This window comes from Musa acuminata, chromosome BXJ1-3, assembly GCF_036884655.1.
Source record: "Musa acuminata AAA Group cultivar baxijiao chromosome BXJ1-3, Cavendish_Baxijiao_AAA, whole genome shotgun sequence".
NCBI classification, from domain to species: Eukaryota; Viridiplantae; Streptophyta; class Magnoliopsida; order Zingiberales; family Musaceae; genus Musa; species Musa acuminata.
Genome location: NC_088329.1, coordinates 12,609,458 through 12,631,668, shown reverse-complemented (window position 1 = coordinate 12,631,668; position 22,211 = coordinate 12,609,458). Strand labels below are relative to the sequence as shown.

Here is a 22,211-nt window from a genome sequence, read left to right as displayed (position 1 = left end):
GTTTACTTTTATAGTTTTCTTATATGAATTATTGATTATATTTTTATATATGATAAATAAAATCCAATTATTGTTCTTGGATATTCATTTGGTTATTCACATATATATTTGGAATTATTAAATAATGTTCATCTTTCACATGATGGCATGATTTATATATTATTATGATTATCATATAAGTTTTTTTTTACTGATTAATGTTCAAGAATTATTATAGTTGTTATTCTATTATTGAATTGCTTAACATAAATTAAATTAAAAAAATTTGATAAATATTATTTGTAACTTATCTCCCTAAGTTTTATCTAACTTGTAGCTGCCAAAGTGACTTAGGATGATAGGCTTTTATGATGTGAATTATAATAAAAATTTATAGAATATTTTTAAATTATATTTTATATTTTTGTATTTGTCCTACAGCCACTAAAGTGACCTAGACCAATAATTTATAAAATATATTATGAAATTAATCCTAAATAATATTAAATAAAATAATATTGACAATGACAACATGAATCAAGGTAAAAAAATTTAGTGAATATTATTTGTAATTTATCTTCCTAAGTTTTATCTAATCGGTAGCTACCAAAGTAGCTTGAGATAATAGGCTTATGGGATATGAATTACAATAAAATTCTTATCGTTCATGAGATGTTTTAGATTGTATTTTATTTTTTTGTATTGGTCATGTAGCAATCAAAGTGACTTGGACCAATAATCTATAAAATATATTATGGAATTGATCCTATATGACATTAAATAAAATAATATTCATGATGATATATATACTTAGGAGATTTAAATAATCTCAAAGGAGAATCTATTTTAAATAGTTATGTGATGGGGTAGGATGATACTGTTTTGGATATCCTTGTAGTTTAGGGTCGTATACCCAAAGGTAACAATACTATTCCAAAAGGATGATATCAGTTCTCCGTAAATGATCTTGAGTGAATATTAAATATGTCAATATTTCACCCAAAGGTGAAATATAGATGATATCAATAGTTCATCATATTTTGAAAACTCAAAACATTAATATTATATTATTATAGTGGTACTTCCTTCATTGTATTTTTGTAAATGTCCATATACATTTTGAAATAAATGGTTTAAGCATATGCAAGTTGTATTGGTGAGTGAGGCCTTGATCAGATTAATTGAACATAATATAAACTTAATTACTGAAAGATCTGTGGAATAAATAATTAAGGTGATTGATCAAGAAATGTATGAAAGATTCAATTTTATGATACTTAGACTTTAGGATAGTTTACAACTAATGCAGGAGAATATCTAAGGATCAATTTAAATTTTCTGATAAGTCATTAGTTAACACCTTAAAATGATAGAATTTGAGGAATTCAAAATTATATCATCAATATAAATGATAAAATTGTAAGCTCAAGACTCATAATATTTTGAGTACTACTCAAGGAGTAAGTAACACTAAAATAAGGATGAAGCATTAGTCACCTGAGTTTTTAATTATTATATAAACTCATAAAAGAATATCTTCACAATAAAATGTTATTTCTATAGCAAAAAAATTTATGTAAAAAAAAACTATAAGATTTGATTTGAAATGAAAAGGTATAAATATAACCTTTATATGGTTCAAATCAAATATTACAGAAATTATTTTTCTAATACTTGATGGATTAATTTGATGCTTCAACATAGGTTACCAATAATAGATATTCATTAAAATAAAAAAAATGAAGGGAGGTAAAACCGAATGAGACATTCATCGTTATAGGGAATCACCTTAAAGTGAAAGCGATATTAGTTTGTATTCATCGCTTATATCTAAAGATGATTCAATTTGATAAATCTTGAGGATCCATATTTTGTTCTTATAATTCTAAGAATTTGGGTTCATTACCTAGAATTGTTAGAATATTATTTTTCTTTTGGTGGTTGTAAACTTATTGTGATTCAATAAAATTAACCTTTGAATTCTATATAATAGTCTATAAGAATTAATATGAATCTTAAGTTTACAATGGTCCTATAAGTAAATATTAAAATAAAATATAGTTTTATAAACTCCTTAAGATTACGCTTATATCTATAGGTCACTTTATGCTTTTGTCTCGTTAAAGAGAGATATTTTATTACCGTATAAATAACCTATTGATGTATGATTATATATATCTAATTCATGTAAAGTCTATAATCGTTCACACTCTTGAAGTGTACATAAATGAAGTCGATAGACAATTAGATAGAAAAGTCAAGATCATTATATCTGACAAGGGTGATGAATTTTATGATACTTATGATGAACCTAATTATAATTCTAATTTTTTTTCTAGATTCTTAAAAAAATAAGGTATATGATTTACTAGATGTGTTATAACAGAATATGATTACTGAAAAATATAATCGTACCTTTATAGATATGGTTAGGAGCATGATAGGTTATTTTTTTTTTTCGAAATCAATGTGAGAAGAAGCTCCAAGGATAACTATGTATATCTTGAATGATGTTCCTAGTAAGTAAATTACATGACTTCTTTTAAGTTATGAAATGACAGGAAACCTAACTTAAGATATTTACATATTTGAGATTGTCCTATAGAGATAAGGATCCTCAACCCATATACAAAAAAATTAGATTTAATAACTATTTTAAATATTTTATTATCTATTCAGAAAAGTTTAAAAGGGTAGATATTGCTCTAATCATAGTATTAGGATAATTAAATATGGTAATATAAGATTCCTATAAAATAGCAAATCATTGGGAATGAAAATCTCAAAATTCAAATTTTGATATTGAGGAGATATAAGTTGATACTCCTTTATTATTCGAGAGATTATTATTACTCAAATCATTAAGTGATTTGATAAAAGTGAATAATAAAATAATATTACTAAACTCCCACGTTATATTGATATCATTGTGATTAGTCGTGTAGAACAACCATAATTGACAACTTTGAGAATATCTCAAAGGGAAAGAAATCCTATCATTTATGGTTATGTGGCATATCTATAAGAATTATATTATAATATAGGAATTAGAATGGATCCCTTATTGTTTTCAGATGTCATGAAAAGTAATGATTCTGAAAAATAATATGATACAATAAAAGAAGAGTTAAAATCAATAACCAGAATGGTGTCTGATAAATTTATCGAATTGTCCAATAATTGTAAAAGAGTCTATTATACAAATGTGACTCAAAAGATAATGTCGAAAGATATAATGGTCAAACTAATGGCTAAAAATTTTACTTATAAAAAATGTATCGACCATAATGAGATATTTAGTTTTAATAAACTCATTAAGAATTGTCATGAAATTAGTGACTCGATATGAGTTTGAGTTATATCATAATGATATGAAAATAATTTTTTTAAGGATCTAGCTTTATATGGGTTACTCTAAACGATTTACAAAGAAAATGAAAGAAATATAAAATTTGGTGGAATTTTATATTACCATATTTTATATTACAAAGAAAATGAAAGAAATATAAAGACAACTATACTTGATGGTGCTCAAGGCAAGCGAGGTGCTTGGTAAAGGATGAGACCATGCAAGGTGGAATGAGTTGCTTAGTGAACGAAAGAGTTGTGCAAAGCTCATAGAGGTGAGGGGAATTGCTAACTCGAAGAATTCAGTACTCATGCAAGGGCCTGTATGCGGATGATGGAATGTTCGCGGCCATCCCAAGGCGACCGAAACTCAACGCCATGGAGCATTGAAATATTCTCTTCGGCATGTGAAGGATACGTTCGTAGGAGGCTGAAGTGTGCAGTGAGTTCAGCATGTTGCTAGGCCTTGAGTAGTGCAGTGGGGGCTGTATTGACATGGAGTCACAATCTAATAAGTACGTTTGCAGGAGGCAGAACAATACACAGTTTGTTCAGTAAATCGGAGTAGTCCAAGGGGATGGTGGTCTCCGAAACTTTCAGAGAGAAAGAAGCGTAGAGAGATGTTACTCCAACGGGACAGTTATCCAGGAGGGATAGATCCCAGTTCTCTAGAGGGAGAATCATGTGCAACAGACCGCACATGTTGAGGAGGAGTACCTCAAAAATAATAACTCCACGAAGCTCAATGGATCGCGTGAGCGACGAGGAGTCGTCGCATGATCTCGTTTGAGAGAATGCATTGGTGGATGCATTGTAAGATCAAGTGGGGGAGTGACCCAAAGTAACACAAATAAAGGCACACTTGGAGTTAATATGGAGATCAGACTCAAGGGAGGGCTGACCCGTGGAATGGTGGGTGTGAGGGCCACCGTCAACTCAATACAAAACGAGGAGCGGAGCAACTTGGCAAAGTACCCAAGCCGCATGAAGGGAGCCGGCATAGAAGATGGAAAATGGAGTAGAGGCACAAAGCTTTCCTTAGACAAAGGTCAAGGACATGAACTCTTGCAGAGGCAAGAGCAGGATCATGTTGTTCTATGGTGTCATGGCCTTAGCAGAAATTACCTAAGGCGTGAGGCACCCTTACGACCAAGATGCGAACTTAGCTTACGTTGCCTAAGTTGCAAGGCACTCTTACGGCAAAGACGTGAACTTAACTTACCTTGCCTAAGATGCGCTTCGCCCTTGTGATATTGCTCCGCAAAGATCAGCCCACTTGCAATCTCTCGCAGGTCCCGAAGGACCTGTAAAAGAGAAAGTTGATTAGTTCGAAAGAATGAGCGACGGACAAGTCCTGACGTCTCACGAAAGGGGGAAGCTTTACAAGCAATTCAGCGAGCACCTTGCGTGTACAAGAGAAAAGAGAGAGAGGGGGAAAACAAGGACTTTAGAGGGTTGAACAAACAGTTGCAAGTCCACAAACAGCTGCTCACCAGGTGCCGAGCACGACAACAAGTCCCCATCAAGGTAACGTGCGAACTTGCAAAAGGTTGTTCAACGCCCGACACTATATCGAAGCCCCATCCAATCTTGTGCCACCTTGTCACAGACAAACTTCGAAACAAGATGTTTGATGTAATGCTTATGTATGTCCGCGTCTTTTGGCATGTTCATGCCTTGTACAGCATGTAGAGGGGCGGCCGAAGGCTTAATAGTCCCATTTTAGTTGGGTTGATGGTCTCTTTAGGCTTGTAAATAAAGGTTGTGTCATGTGGACATGTGCGAGAGATTTTCGATCTGTAATGGACCATTTTACCCTTTGTTGTGCCACTGTTCAGAGCTTGTAAAGTCTGTTTATAATTTGCATTGTCTATGAAGTGTTTTTCAGAGATGTTTGCTTGTGGATCTCGATTGAGGCGTTCTCTCTAACCCATTCTCTCTTTTGTTGGTCCTAAGGGACAATGGGAGGCTTCGGGGAGGCTGACCTTTGCGGACGGATATGCAAGGGTGCCGCACGACTTAGGCAAAACCAGCTAAGTCTGTGATAGATGGTATCAGAGCGGGACAAGCAGTCATAGAAACACTTGGCATGCAAATGTGGGGGACCTGGCGGGGCTGCGTTGAGGGCAGTCAGCACACGCGCGATCGTTTGGAGGAAAACGGGTATGGAGATGTAGGGAAAAGGAGTCGCTCGGAGGAGCGGGCATCTGACATTGGCATTCAGAGGAATGGCCAACCCTTCGCGCAAGAGGCACCACGAGAACAAGCAAGCTTGGAAGAATGCGGAGCGCACAAAGGTTGGGATGACTGAGTTTGAGCTACGGCTCAACGTTGACAACTATACTTGATGGTGCTCAAGACAAGTGAGGCGCTTGGTAAAGGATGAGACCATGCAAGGTGGAATGTGTTGTTCAGCGACGGAAAGAGTTGTGCAAAGCTCACAGAGGTGAGGGGAATTGCTAACTCAAAGAATTTGGTACTCATGCATGGGCTTATATGCGGACGTTGGAATATACGCGGCCATCCCAAGGCGACTGAAACTCGGCGCCATGGAGCATTGAAACTTTCTCTTCGGCATGTGAAGGATACGTCCGTAGGAGGCTGAAGGGTGCAACGAGTTCAGCATATTGCTAGGCCTTGAGTGGTGCAGCGAGGGCTGTATTGACGTGGAGTCACAATCTAGCAAGTGCGTTTGCAGGAGGCAGAACAATGCATAGTTTGTTCAGCAGATCGGAGTAGTCCAAGGGGATGGTGGTCTCCGAAACGAAGAGAGATGTTGCTCCAACGGGACAGTTATCCAGGAGGGATAAGTCCCAGCTCTCCAGAGGGAGAATCATGTGGGACGGACCTCACATGTTGAGGAGGAGTACCTCAACAAACAACAACTCCACGAAGCTCAATGGACCGAGCAAGCGGCGAGGAGTTGTTGCATGATCTCGCTCGAGAGAATGCATTGGTGGATGCATTGCGAGATCAAGTGGGGGAGCGACCCAAAGCAACTTAAATGAAGGCACACTTGGAGTCGTTATGGAGATCGGACTCAAGGGAGGGCTGACCCGTGGAATGGTGGGTGCGAGGGCCACCATCGACTCAATGCAAAAACGAGGAGCGGAGCAACTTGGGTGTAACTTGGCGAAGTACCCAAGCCGCATGAAGGGAGCCATCATAGAAGTTGGAACATGGAGCAGAGGCATAGTGCTTTCCTTAGACAGAGGTCAAGGACATAAACTCTTGCAGAGGCAAGAGTAGCATCATGTTGTTCCATGGGTCCTTCATTCTGTCGGAGCGGACTCATCTTACATGGTGCCAAAGACGAAGGGAGCTTCTGGGCATATGCACCTTATCTCGGAGGAGCATTTGATGGAGGAACTAAGGCGACTCAATTTGCGGAGGCGAAGTTGGGTTCAGAAGGCCTTAGCACAGGGCAAGAGGACGCAGAGGTGAGTACTCTTGAAGAATATGCCACAGTATTGCCATTCAAGTTGCCATGAAGGAAGCAGTGCGCAGCGGAGATTGTGCTGGTAGGGGCAGAGGCCCAGGATCCAGACAATGGTGCACAAATTACAGTGAAGTCGGTGGACTTTGGGAGCTACTAGGCGACGGACTGTCCTAGAGCGGTGCTTCATCTAGGTGTGACCCAAGAGTGGGTGGATGAAGGTCGATTGCCAAAGGAGCGAACAAAATCGAAGGTGGAAGAGACCCTACGATGTATTGGCAGAGGCCACACATGGAGGGTTCACAATTCGAGTTTATTCCACAAAGATCAGAATGCAATAGAGATGTCACCAGGAGGCGACATGGTGCAGCGGATCGTGGTGGAACAGTTCGATGGCAATGCGATACATACGACCTAGTCCCGTGAAGGACTAGATCATACAAAGGTATGATCGGGAGCTACTGGAAGCTCCACTTCGGTGAACAACACGACGACAAGAAGGGCTATGGATTTAAGGAGTGAAGGCCATGGTACCGCAGAGGCGGGTCTTCCGGGCATGCATCGAATTTTGCATCGGATGAAAACCTTGGTCATCAGCATATGGGGGCTGTGTTCCACCAAGGGAAAAGTTTGAATGCAAGTACCAGTGAGTTCCATGGGAGGGACTTGATTATGCAGAGGTATGATCGAAGTAGCTGGAGAGTTGGACTGCTCCAAAGCTCATATTCGTTTAAGGGAGCCCGGCAAGTCAGAGGACAAGACCGAGTAAGCGAACGTTGCTACCAAGAAAGCTAAGGAGAACAGAATCGGTGCAAACCCTATAACGTGATGGCAGAGGCCATGCATGGGAGTTGCAGTCTGTCTTTCCATCGACCAAACGGACTGCTTGGAGAACACAGAGGTGTTGAAGCAGGGGGTCGAAAGGGGCGAGGAAGCGACGACGAGTCCAGAGGGACTTAGCTACCCAAAATCAAGCATCAGTTAGAATGTAGGTGGACTCAGAGGAGTGCCACGGAGATATATCTACTGATTGTGAAGAAAAGGGATACAGATGTGAGGCGACGGATAGTAGTGCCATGGGCATGGCAGCGCCATGGTACCGTAGAGGCGGGACTTCCGTGAAAGTCATTGATCCCTTGCTCTCATGGAGGGAGAGCGCTTGGTCGTGAAAGGGGCCGAGGAGGTGGAGCATGTAGAGGCAATCTCCAAGTACCGAGACAAGGCTGAAGGGCAGAGGCCAAGGAACTTCGTAAGACCGGTGTCAATGAGTTTCTCATCAAGATAGTCGAAAGTGAAGGACTTCGGGTCATGCAAGAGTGCATAACCAAGGAACAAAGCAGGCAGTACACGGTGTTGTACCTTTGCTACTCAGGGGAGTAGGCGGCAGGGTTGATGGAGAAGACGGTACAATCCCAGAGGCGACCAAACCTATGAGAGAAATACTCCAAGTTGGGGTGAAAACTTCATGCATTCCAGAAGTTCAATGGCATTGAGAAGGTGAATCACAGTAGCTAACTCAACGCAAGGAGTGCAAACACTTCAAGTGCTTCAGAAGTGTGAGCAAAGAGCAGGCAAAGGCCAGTAACCAGCTCGATGCATGGAGTACAACCTCGAGGAGGCGGGCGAAGTCAAGTAACCTTTGCCTTCTCAACTCTTAAGAGAATGGGCGAAACCGAGTACCCCAATTCTCTTATCTATCCAATAGAGGTGCTCTGCATATGTTCAAAGACCCTTCGAAGATAATGGAAGACAATAGTTGTCAAATCCTCACCAACGGTGATCAGTGCTACTGAGAGTAGATTGTCCGCTTCATTTCCCAACGAAATGCCAATCGAAAACGGAAGTGATGCGAACCTACTTGGATGTGACAACTAAGTGAAGGGAGAGTCAATGAGCAAATTTTGTGGAGGAAGGACCCAAAACTTCAGAAGTTTGTGAGATGATGCTCGTTAAAGCTCCAACAAGCATCCACACAGTTCAAGCAGCATGAGGAATTTGAGAGACTGGCGCAGTAAGGATGGTCTTTTCCTTCATCTGGGGGATCCGCAAGAATCAACAAGGATCAACACAACTCAGCCAACCCCACACCAGAGTCAGAGTCATTGGTGAGTTGAAGCAGCATGGCGGATCATATGTTCGACTACTCAAAAACAGCAGCGGAGAGCAGCTAGGAGCCAAGAGGCGCATTGTAGCTGGAGTAGAAGATTGAAGACTCAGCAAAAGGCGAGGAGTTGCAGTGTCAACAAAGGCTTCAACGAGGACGTCGAAGGAATAAGTGGGGGAGAATGTCATGGACAAACTTCGAAACAAGATGTTTGATGTAATGCTTATGTATGTCCGTGTCTTTTGGCATGTTCATGCCTTGTACAGCATGTAGAGGGGCGGTCGAAGGCTTAATAGTCCCATTTTAGTTGGGTTGGTGGCCTCTTTAGGCTTGTAAATAAAGGTTGTGTCATGTGGACACGTGCGAGAGATTTTCGATTTATAATGGACCATTTTACCCTTTGTTGTGCCACTGTTCAGAGCTTGTAAAGTCTGTTTGTAATTTGCATTGTCTATGAAGTATTTTTTAGAGATGTTTGCTTGTGGATCCCGATTGAGGCATTCTCTCTAACCCGTTCTCTCTTTTGTTGGTCCTAAGGGACAATGGGAGGCTTCGGGGAGGCTGACCTTTGCGGACGGACACGCAAGGGTGCCGCACGACTTCGGCAAAACCAGCTAAGTCCGTGACAACCTGGGGGTTCCAAGGGGCTGAGATGACTGACGTTTTGGTGAGCAAAAGCGGACTGTAGAAAATAGCCCGTGGCACACGAAAACGGAGTTGTTTTGCTCGGTTTGGTGAGCGGTCACTTTGTAGCGCTACAACTTGTTCGAACTTACATTTTTACAAGCAAAATGACTCAAAACCAAGGCAAAACATGCTACCAAGCTGCTGTACATATAGATGAGAGTAACAAACGGTTCGTTGAACAGAGTTATTGTGGGTGCGTGATGACCGTTCATGACACCCTGGCAAACACCTTTGGCCTCCTTATGCATAACAGACACTAACTTTTGGCGAACACCTTCAAACATTATTTTTGCAGTGATGCTGGATTTTAATATCTCTGTCATCTCATATGAAATTATGCAAGTAATCCTTGTGATATGGTCATTTGTGCTAAAGGCAAAGGAGATGCTGACATTATAATCCATTACGTGGACCTGCGAGTTAGATGTGAGGTTAATTACAACCCTTTCTTCTGAACTATTCAGAAGCCCACTGGTACTGCTGCTTGAGCTTGGCAGCTCTGGCCACTTGTAATATTTTCTATGTGGTAACGGTTTAGATTAGGTAATGCCCTGTTGTTGCCTTGCTTTTTTTGTTTTACTTTGAAGAAAACATGATTGTTGATTTGCTATCTTGAAACATCAGTTGAAGCTCGGTTAAAAGCATGAACACAATAATTTTATGGATATTTAAACATAGTGGCCAGCATGGTGGTGAGCATAATAGCTTGTTAACTTTAAGTTAGCAATTGGGAGGGCTAATTATAAATTCCTTCCTGTCGTTAGATCTCTTTCCCATCCTAGTTTTTAGATTAAAAAATTTATGTTGAAATCATTAAAGTTATTAAAAAAAAACATTTAGATCCATTTAACTTAATATTATTAATTTTATCTATAGAAACTAAAAATAATGAAAAATAATAAATTTCATGTTTCAATTTATGGTGATGAACGATGTCGGTGATGGTGGACAACGATACCGTCAGGGGTCGTGGTTGGTTTTTATGAATGAAGAGAGCTAGGGGAGAGATGAGGGTCGCTTTGTATTTACGTTGACATCAATACAGTTGTTAAGCGACTCTTTCGTCGCTCTGCATCTGCGTCGACATCGATGCAATTGTCGAGCGAGGAAAGAGCCGTTGATGCAAATGTCAAGCGGCCCTTTTGTCGCTCGGTAACTACATCAATGTCGACACAAATGCAAAGCAGCAAAAGGGTCAAGGGTCACTCACTGTGTCAACATAGATACAGAGTGACAAAAGGGTCGTTCATTGTGTTGACATTGTTGCCAAGTGACGAAAGGGTTTCATAGCATCTGCATCAACAATGACAGATGTAGAGTGGCATCGCTCTGCATTTGTGTTGGCGTTGATGCAGATGTCGAACGACCATTTCATCATTCGATAAATGTATTGACGTCGACGCAATGAGCAGCTCTTTTGTCACTTTGCATCTGCATCAGTATCGACATAGTTGATGAGCAACGACGATAAGGCCGCTTGGTAATTGCGTCGACACCAATGCACACAGAGCGACTCTCATCTCTCGTTGTTGCTCTCCTCATCTATAGTAGCCACCCATGGCCCTTAGCGGTGTCATCGTCCACTAATACCGATGCCATCCATCATCATCGATCGGAATATTGAAATTATTTTTTTACCTATTATTTTTATGTTTTCATCAATAAAACTGATGATGTTAGAGTAAATAGACTTATATGTTTTATTTTTATAATTATATAAATTTTAATATAATTTTTTTTAAACCTATAGATCAGGATGGTAACGAGATCTAATTACATAGGTTAATTTATAATTAGGCCGCGATGGGGAGTCGCACAAATATTTTAATATATATAGCTTCTACGGTGGATTGCCTTATCGTTCTTAGCTAATCTCTAGAAATGGGTTTCGTTGGCCTGGATTGAGACTCAGCGTGTGAGTGTGTGCGCTCGAGGCAACTCAATTGAATCATATGATAACTCGGATTTTGTTTGGGTCACATTTAGTCATCACGCCCGCTTCCTTGGCCGTGTACGTATCAGCCTTGCGATACGTTGCCGCCACGAAACACTTTGCAGTTAGGTCACGACACAAGGCGTCGATTTGTTCGTCTTTTCCGCAGGGACCGTCGTCGATTGGAGATGCTCGCGCCACTGCTTCGTCTCCGCTGGTTGACTCCGTCCTTCTCTGTCTCTTTTTCTGAGCCATTCGTTTCGACACATTTTTCCGCACCGCCCATCACTAATTCCCCATGAGAAACGACATGAGGCTCTCCATCTCTTTCTTATCCCATCCGACCTCGGCTAGCCTAATCCATCGTCCTCCCCCATCTCCACTCGCGATCTGCTGATCGTTTGGGTTTCTTGGGGCCGCCGCAGTATTGTGCATCGGATTGATTCTCTATCATATGCCCACCGCGAGGTCCGTGGTTCTCCCCCTTAACTCCCTTGCTTTCCGGTTCTTGATTTTTTTTTTCTGGATAAAGGAGGTAGACGTTCCATTTACTCTCGGCTCAAAAACCTTTGTAGAATTTTCATGATTAAACGATAGAGGGTTATTAGTTGTTTAAGATGGTGAATGTTAGGCGATATTGGAGGATTTAATGCTTCTGTGTTACTTTTTTCTATATCTTGGTTCTATAACCTCTCAAGAATCTTTAAAGAACTTTGTCCTAATAATTCTTTCTTCAGTTCAATTTTATTGGCGTTTATGTATGCGATCAGTCACCTTGTTTGTTTGATCTCTCAAGAATGTTTCAAGAACCTTGTCCTGATAGTTCTTTCTGCAGATCTTTTGTATCGGCGTTTGTGTATGTAACGAGTCAACATATTCGTAAAATGGTTGAATGAGGTACTCATCAAATCAGTCATGCAATTTTGAATCCAATTTTTCATTCTTTATTTGCCGAGCTCTTCTGAGATTCACCTCTTTGTTCAGAAGTTAGCTTTGTGCTTTGGGCTGTGTCTTCCTTTTTCTTCTTTTTGTTCCTTTTTTTGGGTAAATAATGCACTATTGTGTTTATTTTGGTTATAACCTCCTCTTTTGTCTTTTCTTCGTGGACCATCCTATTCTCACCTTGTTGTGTTCTTTATTCTGAATCTAAGGTTTTTTAGTCTTCTTTTGATGTTTTCTTGTACTGGAAATGGTTGTACGAGTTAATTATCTCTGCTTGTGTGGGATTTCAAAGGCAATGCCCGCACAGCCTTTTGTCACTATTGATCCACTAGCGCTAACTAACTGGGGTTGGTTAGTAGTAATTCAAGCAAGTGCCATGCACGACTGGGTTTTGCATCGAGCATATCTCAATTGATCTGTTACACATACATGAAGGCATGGGTTCATCGAGATGACCTACTGGATTCACCTATTAGATCGAGCAATTCTTTATCTTTTACAAGGGGAAGCTAGTCTATATTATTCACGGCAAAATATTAGTACTTAATAAATATAAAAAGCATCATTATTATTTACTTCTTCTTTGTGCTAGTTTCATTCATGGATCTTGACATATTGATTCTTTTCTTGACTATTATATTGAGAGCTCTGTTTCTAGCAAAAAACATTCTAAGAAACCATATTTGATCTTCCATGCTTGTATTGAACTATTTCTTAATATATATTTATGTAGTTCCATTACAATCTTTCTATCACAATGCTAGATGTTTGGGGTGCTAGTTAGTGGCTCATGGACATTTCTCTTTTTGTGAAAGTTGTCTCTAGCAATATCTAAGAACATCTTGATTGACATGTCACACGATGAGTGTCCTCCTATGCATTAGAATTTTTCGCTCTTGATTATCACATCAATGGTGTTTACTAATTTAATAGTTCACTAAAGACCTCCTTTCTCTTTCTCATGTGCATGGGTCTCCAATAATTGCTATATGTTCTCTTGAAAACAATCCGTTTAATGTTCTTTCTGTAGAACTTCCATTTTGTTCATATTGTTGATTCGTTGTTCATATTTCTAAATAGATTCACCTTCATTAGTTAAATATCATGTAGTTTGGTTTCAGGATATGATGAGTGTCATCTCGAGCCATCCTCAAAATTTACCACTTCGAGTCTTTGACAGTTCCATAAAGAGCAGACTAAGTAAAATACAATGTTTGGGATATTCAGCCACAGAGTTGCCTCCTGGAGGGACGCCAAGTGCTAAACATCAACAACTCATTAGTGTCCATGGAAGAACACGATGTTCTAGGCTGGTTATTGTAAGAGCAGTCAGCGATGAAGCAGAATCAAACAGCTCTGATGATGATGAGAAGGACCCGGAAACTAAAAAGGAAGAGGTATTTCTGTCAAATGTCTTTGTTCAATTCTTTTATTTGTCAGGGTTTATTCTGGATATTCAAATAAAAAATTAGCATCTATAATCCGTCTTTATCATCAATTTCATGTAATATATTGACATATGTGATTCATTTCAGACAAATTTTAACTCCACTATGGGATTATCCTTGTAGGTTAACGGTGGGTTATCCCGTGATTATTTGGAGCGAATAATTGGAATAGATGATTCAACTTTTAGTGGAACGGATCTTGCAACTCTAATCAGGAAAAAGTATGGTAGATCATATGATGTCCTACTAATTAAGAAGGTATTTTCTTACCTTGGGATTGAGCTTAACCGTGGAGAAATATATGGTGCAAAATTTATACGGCTTGGATTCTAATTATTGTTTGTGCAACAGCGTGTGTAACATCAATGGAATAATGTCCTTTAAGCATGAACAGATATGTAACATGCCATCATTGTTAAATGCTCAAGCTTGTACTTAGCTAAAAGAATATGGCCTTAGTTAAATTTCTCCCAGGTGTTCTATTATGTGTAATGAAGTTGTCACTCATGTGACTACGCTGGTACTTTGTTGATATAAGTTGTGCAGGGATGTCATCGTACATGGTTCAATTTGTTGATATAAGGTGATCACTTGTGTCTTGCTGGAAATATCATATCTGAATCCCATGAAACAAATAAATCTGATCTCCCATGTGTTAATGTGCACTTGTGCAATCCATGAGTCTGAGCTAATAAAACTTTTTACAATACTGTTACTCTTTTAAGAAACTTCCCTCCCTTGTTGTAGTATGAATGTTTTCCATTTTGTACAGGAATTTATGGGACGAAACTTGCTGGCAATGAATGTCATGTGGAAATACATGGAGCAGGTATACTTAATATTTGCCATTCTTACTTATCTGAGCATTGCCTTCAACAGACTTCAAAATTAACGATGCAAGTTCCAATTTTGGTGGCTTCTTTCAGTATGCACATCTTATTTTTAATGTTAGTTTTTTGTTCTTTCTGTAGAGATCCTTTCCCTTGACTGAAGAGGAGTATATATTGAGGCTTGATGACATAGCAAATACGTTGAAGTGTTGGGGAGCTGTCTCACATATTCGGAATAGCCTTGCTAAATCGAAGGAACGTCCTCGAATAGGAAAAGTATATCTTTGACCGACTTTGCATGGTTGAATTAACGAATAGTTTTGTTTATTTTCAAATTATATGTTAGCTCATAAATATGATTCCAATTACTGTATGATATTTCCTATGTACTGTCTTTTCATCTCATATATAGGAGATGATTATTTGTTGTACTCTCATGAAAAGTCTTCCTGCATACTTCATTTATTTTTCTCAGACTTGTAAGCTTATATACTTAACGTTGCCATATTTAAGTGCCACCCTTCGGCGAAATAGGCACCTTTTGTTTCTAGTTTGTATTATATAACTGCGACCAAAAAGTTTTAAGGCAGATCTATGAATATTTGTTCATAAAATAAAGCATTTTGGACCTTTCAAGATAATTATGAATGGTTTATTGTTTTAGCCATGACGACACTAGCATATTCTTTCTTCTCAAAAATTAGCCACAGGAAAATTGATCCATATGCTAGAATGACTTGTTTCATCCAATTAGCATTGACATCCTTATCACCTAGGTGGTCTTACACGTGAGTCAACTGTCATTGATTAAGTTTTGATTCTGTGAAGACTTGTTTGCCTCGTGTGCCACTTCGAATTGCTCATAATGACTGGTAAAATCTTTGCCTTGTGTATGACTTGTACATCAGGCTGCTACTATGTTATTTTTAGTTTGTATCTGAATTGGTAAAAAAAGAGAAGTAAAGATATCTGGTTAAGTTCTATATTCCTACAACATGTCCTTCACTTAAACCTGATAAATTAGTCCCGATGAAGATGATGCTCTGATCAACTGATTGTCTTTTGCCTGGCAAGCACAACAGAAAATGGCATGATTGAATGGTAAAGTAAAAGGAAAGCTCTAGCCTTTGTTACAGTCAGTGCTAGCAATATCATAGTTTGATTTTTGCCTGGATACTGAGTTGCCAACTTCATTGAACTGTTAGTTAGACAATCTACAATCTTTACATTTTTACAACATTATTCTTGATTTTTCTGTGTGTAACCTGCTGCAAGATTCACACACGTTTCCTCGTGAAAGTGCAGGGAAGTTGTTGGATTAAGTTTAGCTGTATGATATATTATGGGTCTTATGCATTTTGCTTGTGCTCTCACAATACTTAACTTTTCCCGTCTTAGGCAGTCAGCATCTTCATAGACATGGATGAAACTGGGGGCCGTTCTAGCGAGTGGATCTACAAGTGATTGGCAGGCAAATCATGCATTTTTTGTGCATTTTAACGAGACACTTGGATCACTTTGCTGAATTCAACATCTTTGGTGAATCAATATTGAAATTATCTCAATTGATGTGCCTTTGATCCTTGTGGTCACATGATGTCCCCGAAGTAACCTGAATGGAGTCAAGATGTTCATAATCTTTAAAGTTTCACGTATCAAAATATAATCTTACATGGTAAATGATCGATGTCTGTGTACAAAGTTTTATCAGTATCAGGTTGTCACTGATTACAGTCTCAATGATATCCGATGTTCTTCACATGTGAAGTCATCATACACATTTTTGAACTTTTTGCTGATCTTGCTGTTTCCATTTTCCGTCATTAATTAAAAACAAGTGGTGTGTGTGTGTGTGCGCCCGCGCGGTATCTTTATCGCATACAATACAGTTCTACACCATTTTAAGTCTACCATGAAGGACCTCATGTGCCTATGCCTTAATTGAGAGACGTGCCATATTGATTTTGTGGGGGTAAGTATGCATTTATATCGCCTAAGTTGTCTTCTCAGAGCAACACTGCAACATGTTTCACAATTGATGATACAAGGACTTTAGAAATGGCTTCTTTGTCCAAGGAAATATGGACAAACAAGCCATCACTCTCCGACTCTTTTCCCCGACTGAGAGAGAGACCTTTGCCCCTCTGAGCAAGGCAGTGGATTCCTTTTGTTGCCTCGCTAAAGCAAGAGCCAATAATTTTGAGAGAGGGAGTTGAGACCGACTCCCCTTGCCGTCTGCTTCTTCTCCTTCTAAGCTTTACTCTGCTATCCATTCTCACCTACAAAAAGATGTAAACCGATCATATCATGTCACCATTACTTCTACTCATCAAGCTCTGGAAGATGAGAGGAAGGACAGACAAAGAGTCCCATTCCATTTGTCATGTTGATACCTCACGATCATTCATACAGATCATCATAGCTTTCTGGTCCCGAATATTCACATAATATATGTCCAGGCTTTTGATCTCCATCCAACACGTGGACAAATCTCCGGGGAGGCTTAAAAGACAGACAGATTACGAGAGAAAAAAAAGATGCAGCAGGACGTGGTTCCATTCGTCGTCATGAACTCTTTTTTGATGCACTTGCGTTTGGACTTGTTACCCGAAGCTTTTATGTCCTCATCCAACGAACAAAGAATGCAAACACTCGTCTGCTACAGTCTTTGCTGTGAAGTTGCTGTACGATCCACCACGCCTTGTTGTCATCTTCCCAGTGGTTCTTCTCGATCGAGGTTTCCGATGATTTAGTGTCCGTGAACAGCATCCAACTGGAGCTCAATCGAAGAGCAAGCGTTGCCCACCTGCGGCACTTGAGCCATGGCGAGCAGTGATAAGATGACCTGAGAAAGCCAACAAAGACCAGAGAGGAATTTGAGTGACGCCCGTGAGCGGAAGAGAACATTCCTCTGACCGCCCTCCGGACTCCCTTAATTTGCGCTCGCTGGTAGGAGTCCCCTCTCGTGAGCTGTGGACTGCATGCAGCATCAATCACCGGCAATTAGCAAAGAGACAGATTTAATGGCTGGAAAAAAGATGTAGGCGAGTGGGTTGTGTCTTGATGTGGAAAATATGCAGCCTATGCAATGGCAAGTAAAAGCTAGCAGTCAATGGGATTCCAATGGATGGACAACAGATAACAAAACGACCAATGCTTACTTATGCCATTTTTTTGTTTGTTAATCTCTTTTGTAATGGTGGATAGAGAGCTGCTGCCTCTGTCATCTTCTAGAGCTGAGGATTGTTCCTACTGAGAAGATTTGTGCTGATGGCATTTAGATGTACAAAGACCGGGGACTAAATCAACTTGCTGGATTTGAGCTGTTGTTTTCATGCCAAGAGGAGCTGTAAACAAACCCCATCATCTGTCATCTGTCGAATCAAGAACATCGACAGAGAAGGAGGAATCTGGTTGTGTGTGTCAAAAGTTGTCCACATGATGACCCCTCTTCCTCCTCCTAATGAATGACATGGATTTTGGCTCTCCAACTCCCACATGTTCTACCCACCCATACGCTGGTCTAAAAGCCTAAAGATGACAAGGCCATTCAGGAATACCATTGCAGAAGCATGCTTGACTTCCAGTGCCTGTCACCAGCACCAGACAAAATCCATACAATTTTCTACCACAAATACAACAGCAGCAGCAGCAGCATAATCAAACACACAACCCTCACACTGAAGAAGTGGTTTGGCTTACTGAGTCACTTAGGTGACTAAACCACCTCTTTCTACATCTATAAACACATACGCGACAGCCATAGCCATCAACCCACTGTAATGTCAGCAAGCATCAAAATCTCTTCCTCGCAAGAATTGACAGCCTTTTGGTCCCTTATATCTATCCCCAGCTCTTCCTTTGCATCATTCAATTCGGGCTCCCACCAGCAATGCAGGAACTCTGTGATCTCAAGGTTCATGTCAATGAGCAGCACACCTTCCTCCTGCATCAGGTACTCATTCCTCAACCCACACATCATGTGGTGTCGTCCAGCTTTCTCTCCTTCACTTCTGGCAATCTAAGTCTTCTATTGCAGAGAGTCCTCTGTTCCTTCTCGGGCAAGCTGAAGGAGATGGTGAGCCAAGAGAGGCAGAGAAGCCAGCCAAAGGGCTCAGGAGTTGGGATAATGGAGTTTCCAGGAGGAGCATGTGGTTTTGAGCTGGTGTCCAGATTCTGCTACAACAATGGGAGCATCGCCATGACGCCATCCAACATCTGTCTCCTCCACTGCTCCGCCATTCTTCTTGAGATGACTGAAGATGTCTCCTCCTGCAATCTTTTGAGGCAGACGGAGACCTTCTTGGATGGAGTGTTCCACTGGACATGGAATGACATCCTAACAGCTTTGAAGAGCTGTGAGCTCTTCTTCCCAACTGCCGACTCCTGTGGCCTACTCCAGAAGCTCGTCTCATCCCTCCTGGCAAAGATAGCGGCCAATTCAGAGATGATGCCACTCCTGTCGGCAACGCCATTTCCGTCATCTTCATCTTCTTCCTCCTCGCCTGATACCTCTGGTTTCAGGTGCTCCTCATCTACCAAGACCCCCGAGCCGATGAAGCCTTGTTCCAACAGGGAATGGTGGTTCGATGACCTCACCATCTTGGCACCCAGCACCATAGAAAAGATCATGAAGACCCTCGGAGCTTATGGTACTGACAACAAGAACCTCGTCCTGACCAGGTTTCTCTTGCATTACCTCAAGACGGTGGTCCAGAGGCCATGCTCTGGCGTCGGATGCGGGAACCTTGGTCACTGTAAGGAAGAGTACGGTGGTCTTGCCGACACTGCAGTCCATGGAGTGGCGCTGATGGGAAGAACAGCCTTCTCCTGCAGAGGACTGTTCTGGGTGCTGAGGGTGGTCTCAGGCCTGGGCCTCAGCAAGGAATGCAGGCGGAAGCTGGAGAGGCTGATGGGACTCGTGCTCGACCAGGCCACACTGGATGATCTCTTGGTGTCGGGGCACGATGGAGGTGTCTATGATGTCAACCTGGTGCTGAGGTTGGTTAGAATATTCGTGAGCACCGAGGAGGGTGGTGGCGCCTCCTCGCAGAGGATGAAGAAGGTAGGGAGGTTGACCGACAAGTACCTGGGGGAGATCTCTCCTGACCAGAGCTTGAAGGTGTCCAAGTTTCTCGAGGTGGCTGAGAGCCTCCCGGATTCAGCTCGAGACTGCTTTGATGGAGTCTACAGAGCTTTGGACATCTACCTCGAGGTAAGAACATGGCACCTCTGGCTTTCGCTTGCGTGATTGATTTCTCTGCAATTCCTGATTGAAGAACTCATGCAACTGCAAATCTTTTCCCATAAACAGTTCATAATTCAGGCATGTCCTCAATTAGATTTGTCGTCTGCTATATTTCTGCTCTCTGCCACTGGATCTTGAATGAGTCTAGAGCAAGTTTCACGTGGGCATGATTGGTGGGTGGAAAAGGGTTCTTCAGCTCCCCAATCATCTTCTTCCTCTCCCTTTTTTTGGAATTGACAGGCCATCTGTGCCTGCCTTTTTGTGATGCTTTTTCCTGTAGCCATGATCGTTGGGTGGCTGGCTACATGGTCCATAAACAGTGAAGAAGATGCCATTCCAGTGCTACACTTGCAGATTCGAAGAACATGTTCTGAGAGTTAGATTCCTGTTGTGTTTTACTGTGATCTAGCATCTGAACCATGGAGCTCGTGTTGTGGCAGTCACACCCAACGCTCTCCACCGAGGAGCGGACAAGGCTGTGCGGATGCCTCAACTACGAGAAGCTCACACTCGAGGCCTGCAAGGACCTGGCAAAGAACCCACGGGTGCCGCCGGGAGTCGCCGTCCAAGCGCTGGTCTCGCAGCACTCCAAGTTGATCATCGGAACCGACGTGGCCGAACCGTCGCGGACGCCGGCCGCCTCCCCGGAGTCGCCGCATGAGAAGCAGCAGCTCAAGCTCAGCCTTCAAAGGATGCAGTGCAGGGTGAAGGAACTGGAGAAGGCGTGCAGGAACATGAAGGGCCAGATGTCGAAGATGGTGAAGACCAAGTCCATGAACCACAGCAACAGAGGAATGCCAAGGCTCTGTTGACATGGATACACCACAATGTAGAGTTGTGTTTTTTTGGGAGAGATTGTAAATTTGTAGGGATGAGGTTTTTGATTTGGGTTTCAGCTACCATTTCACATCGGAACATCTGTCGAACACCATCAGAGGAATCTGTAAAGCTTATATGATGTTCTTACTGTGAATTCTTATCATCATCTGATGCATGTGCAGGTCTGTTGAAACATCATCATCAGGAAACATTCCTAGCTGAATTGAAGGATGGCTCATCATACAGACATCTCTGGACAGAACTTTGTTTGATAGATCACATGATGAAAGGAAGGAAAGAGTCGAGAGATATGTCAATGCCACATAGTACAAGGTTTGTGTGTCTTCATGGGGCCATCAACCTGCATTCATCTTTAATTTAAAGCTTTGCATAGGTACATCTGTACTTACCAAGCATTCAGCTCGTTCTTTATTCATCCATCAAATCTGATCTCCCACAAAACCTTGTGCCATCCTGCACCTGGTTTCTCTACTGCAGCAAAAACCACCATACATCCTTGACAACAGCTGAAAGCAATCAATTGTGGGCTACTGGTCTCCGTTCTCGGGAGCTCCAATTAACAAACAGTAATGCTACTTTATATTTGTTTAAGTGCTACACAAATGCCAATGTGGGTTGCTGGTAGTGACAGTAGCCCTTGTTTGATGCCTCTGTAAGAGCAAAGCTGTCTTTGAGGCTTTTTCCACAGGCTTTGAACCCTAAAAACTTGTGATCATAAAGATGGACAAAAAACCAACAGAACTATAATGTATTCTACTAATCCAACAGAGAGTAACCCATAACATGGATCGACTATAAACAACATTAAGAGGTCTGATGCCTAAAGCTTTGTTTTCTGTAGCTCTTCTGGATATATCCGAGCAACAAAATCAACAGCAGCAACTTGCAGGTGCATACAGATGCCTAACCTAACTTGGATTGGTCCATCATGTGCTAGATTAGATTCTTCGGTGGGGGTAACAAAGAAAGAAAAAGAAGAGATGCCACTGCAAATTAGCTTATATTATGGATATAGATGATTGGAAAGTTTCACGAGTAAGAAAATGGATGTGTCCGATGAAGCCAAAATCTTCATAAACAAACAGATAGATAGATAGATAGATAGATAGAAGAGCTTCCGAATGCTGCTAAAGAAGAAGATGGAAACCATATGCACGTGTAGAAGCCTGCAACTTGGCACCATGCTGGTTGTATTGGTCGATCTAACTACAGTTGCAAAGATCACACTGAGCCATTATTAATGGGCCAACAATGAGAGATCAAAGGAGGAGAAGAAGAGATCCAACATCAGCTCATGAGGAAAGAAAAGAGGGAGGGATAAGAGAATAGCAGTGTCATTATGCAAGAACAACACAGTTGCCTATCTTCAATGCACATAAAAGATGTATAAGAAGAAGTGTTTTGAGGATATATGAT

At 41.0% G+C, this 22,211-nt stretch overlaps 2 protein-coding genes across 7 annotated transcripts; both read left to right on the top strand.

Moving 5' to 3' along the window:
* Window positions 1-11,668: 11,668 nt before the first annotated feature.
* LOC135623336 (uncharacterized) lies at window positions 11,669-16,466 on the top strand. Of its 3 annotated transcripts, XM_065126206.1 has the most exons (7): window positions 11,669-11,955; window positions 12,323-12,384; window positions 13,551-13,826; window positions 14,001-14,135; window positions 14,650-14,706; window positions 14,849-14,983; window positions 16,106-16,466. In XM_065126206.1, exons 3-7 carry the CDS (start codon window positions 13,554-13,556, stop codon window positions 16,169-16,171), a joined length of 666 nt encoding a protein of 221 aa, XP_064982278.1. In that variant the 5' UTR covers window positions 11,669-11,955; window positions 12,323-12,384; window positions 13,551-13,553; the 3' UTR covers window positions 16,172-16,466. The 3 variants fall into 3 exon arrangements, with proteins under 3 accessions (XP_064982278.1, XP_064982273.1, XP_064982265.1); XM_065126201.1 differs by lacking the exon at window positions 12,323-12,384 and having other exon boundaries at window positions 13,540-13,826; XM_065126193.1 differs by lacking the exon at window positions 12,323-12,384 and having other exon boundaries at window positions 11,676-11,955.
* A 2,063-nt stretch (window positions 16,467-18,529) lies between these two features.
* On the top strand, window positions 18,530-20,940 carry LOC103978236 (BTB/POZ domain-containing protein At3g19850). Of its 4 annotated transcripts, XM_009393955.3 has the most exons (3): window positions 18,530-18,662; window positions 18,747-19,922; window positions 20,396-20,940. In XM_009393955.3, the coding sequence occupies exons 1-3, from the start codon at window positions 18,600-18,602 to the stop codon at window positions 20,765-20,767; spliced, it is 1,611 nt and encodes a 536-aa protein (XP_009392230.2). In that variant the 5' UTR covers window positions 18,530-18,599; the 3' UTR covers window positions 20,768-20,940. The 4 variants fall into 4 exon arrangements, with proteins under 4 accessions (XP_009392230.2, XP_009392229.2, XP_009392231.2 ...); XM_009393954.3 differs by having other exon boundaries at window positions 18,600-19,922; XM_009393956.3 differs by having other exon boundaries at window positions 18,600-19,922; window positions 20,365-20,616.
* Window positions 20,941-22,211: the final 1,271 nt, after the last annotated feature.

Coding starts and splice junctions, on each gene's coding strand:
- LOC135623336 (XM_065126201.1), top strand. CDS start 13,554: ATGATGAGTGTCATCTCGAGCCATCCTCAAAATTTACCACTTCGAGTC. Junction 14,707..14,848: donor TGTGGAAATACATGGAGCAG/GTATACTTAATA, acceptor TTCTTTCTGTAG/AGATCCTTTCCCTTGACTGA. Junction 14,984..16,105: donor AACGTCCTCGAATAGGAAAA/GTATATCTTTGA, acceptor TTCCCGTCTTAG/GCAGTCAGCATCTTCATAGA.
- LOC103978236 (XM_009393954.3), top strand. CDS start 18,600: ATGCAGGAACTCTGTGATCTCAAGGTTCATGTCAATGAGCAGCACACC. Junction 19,923..20,395: donor CTTTGGACATCTACCTCGAG/GTAAGAACATGG, acceptor GTGTTGTGGCAG/TCACACCCAACGCTCTCCAC.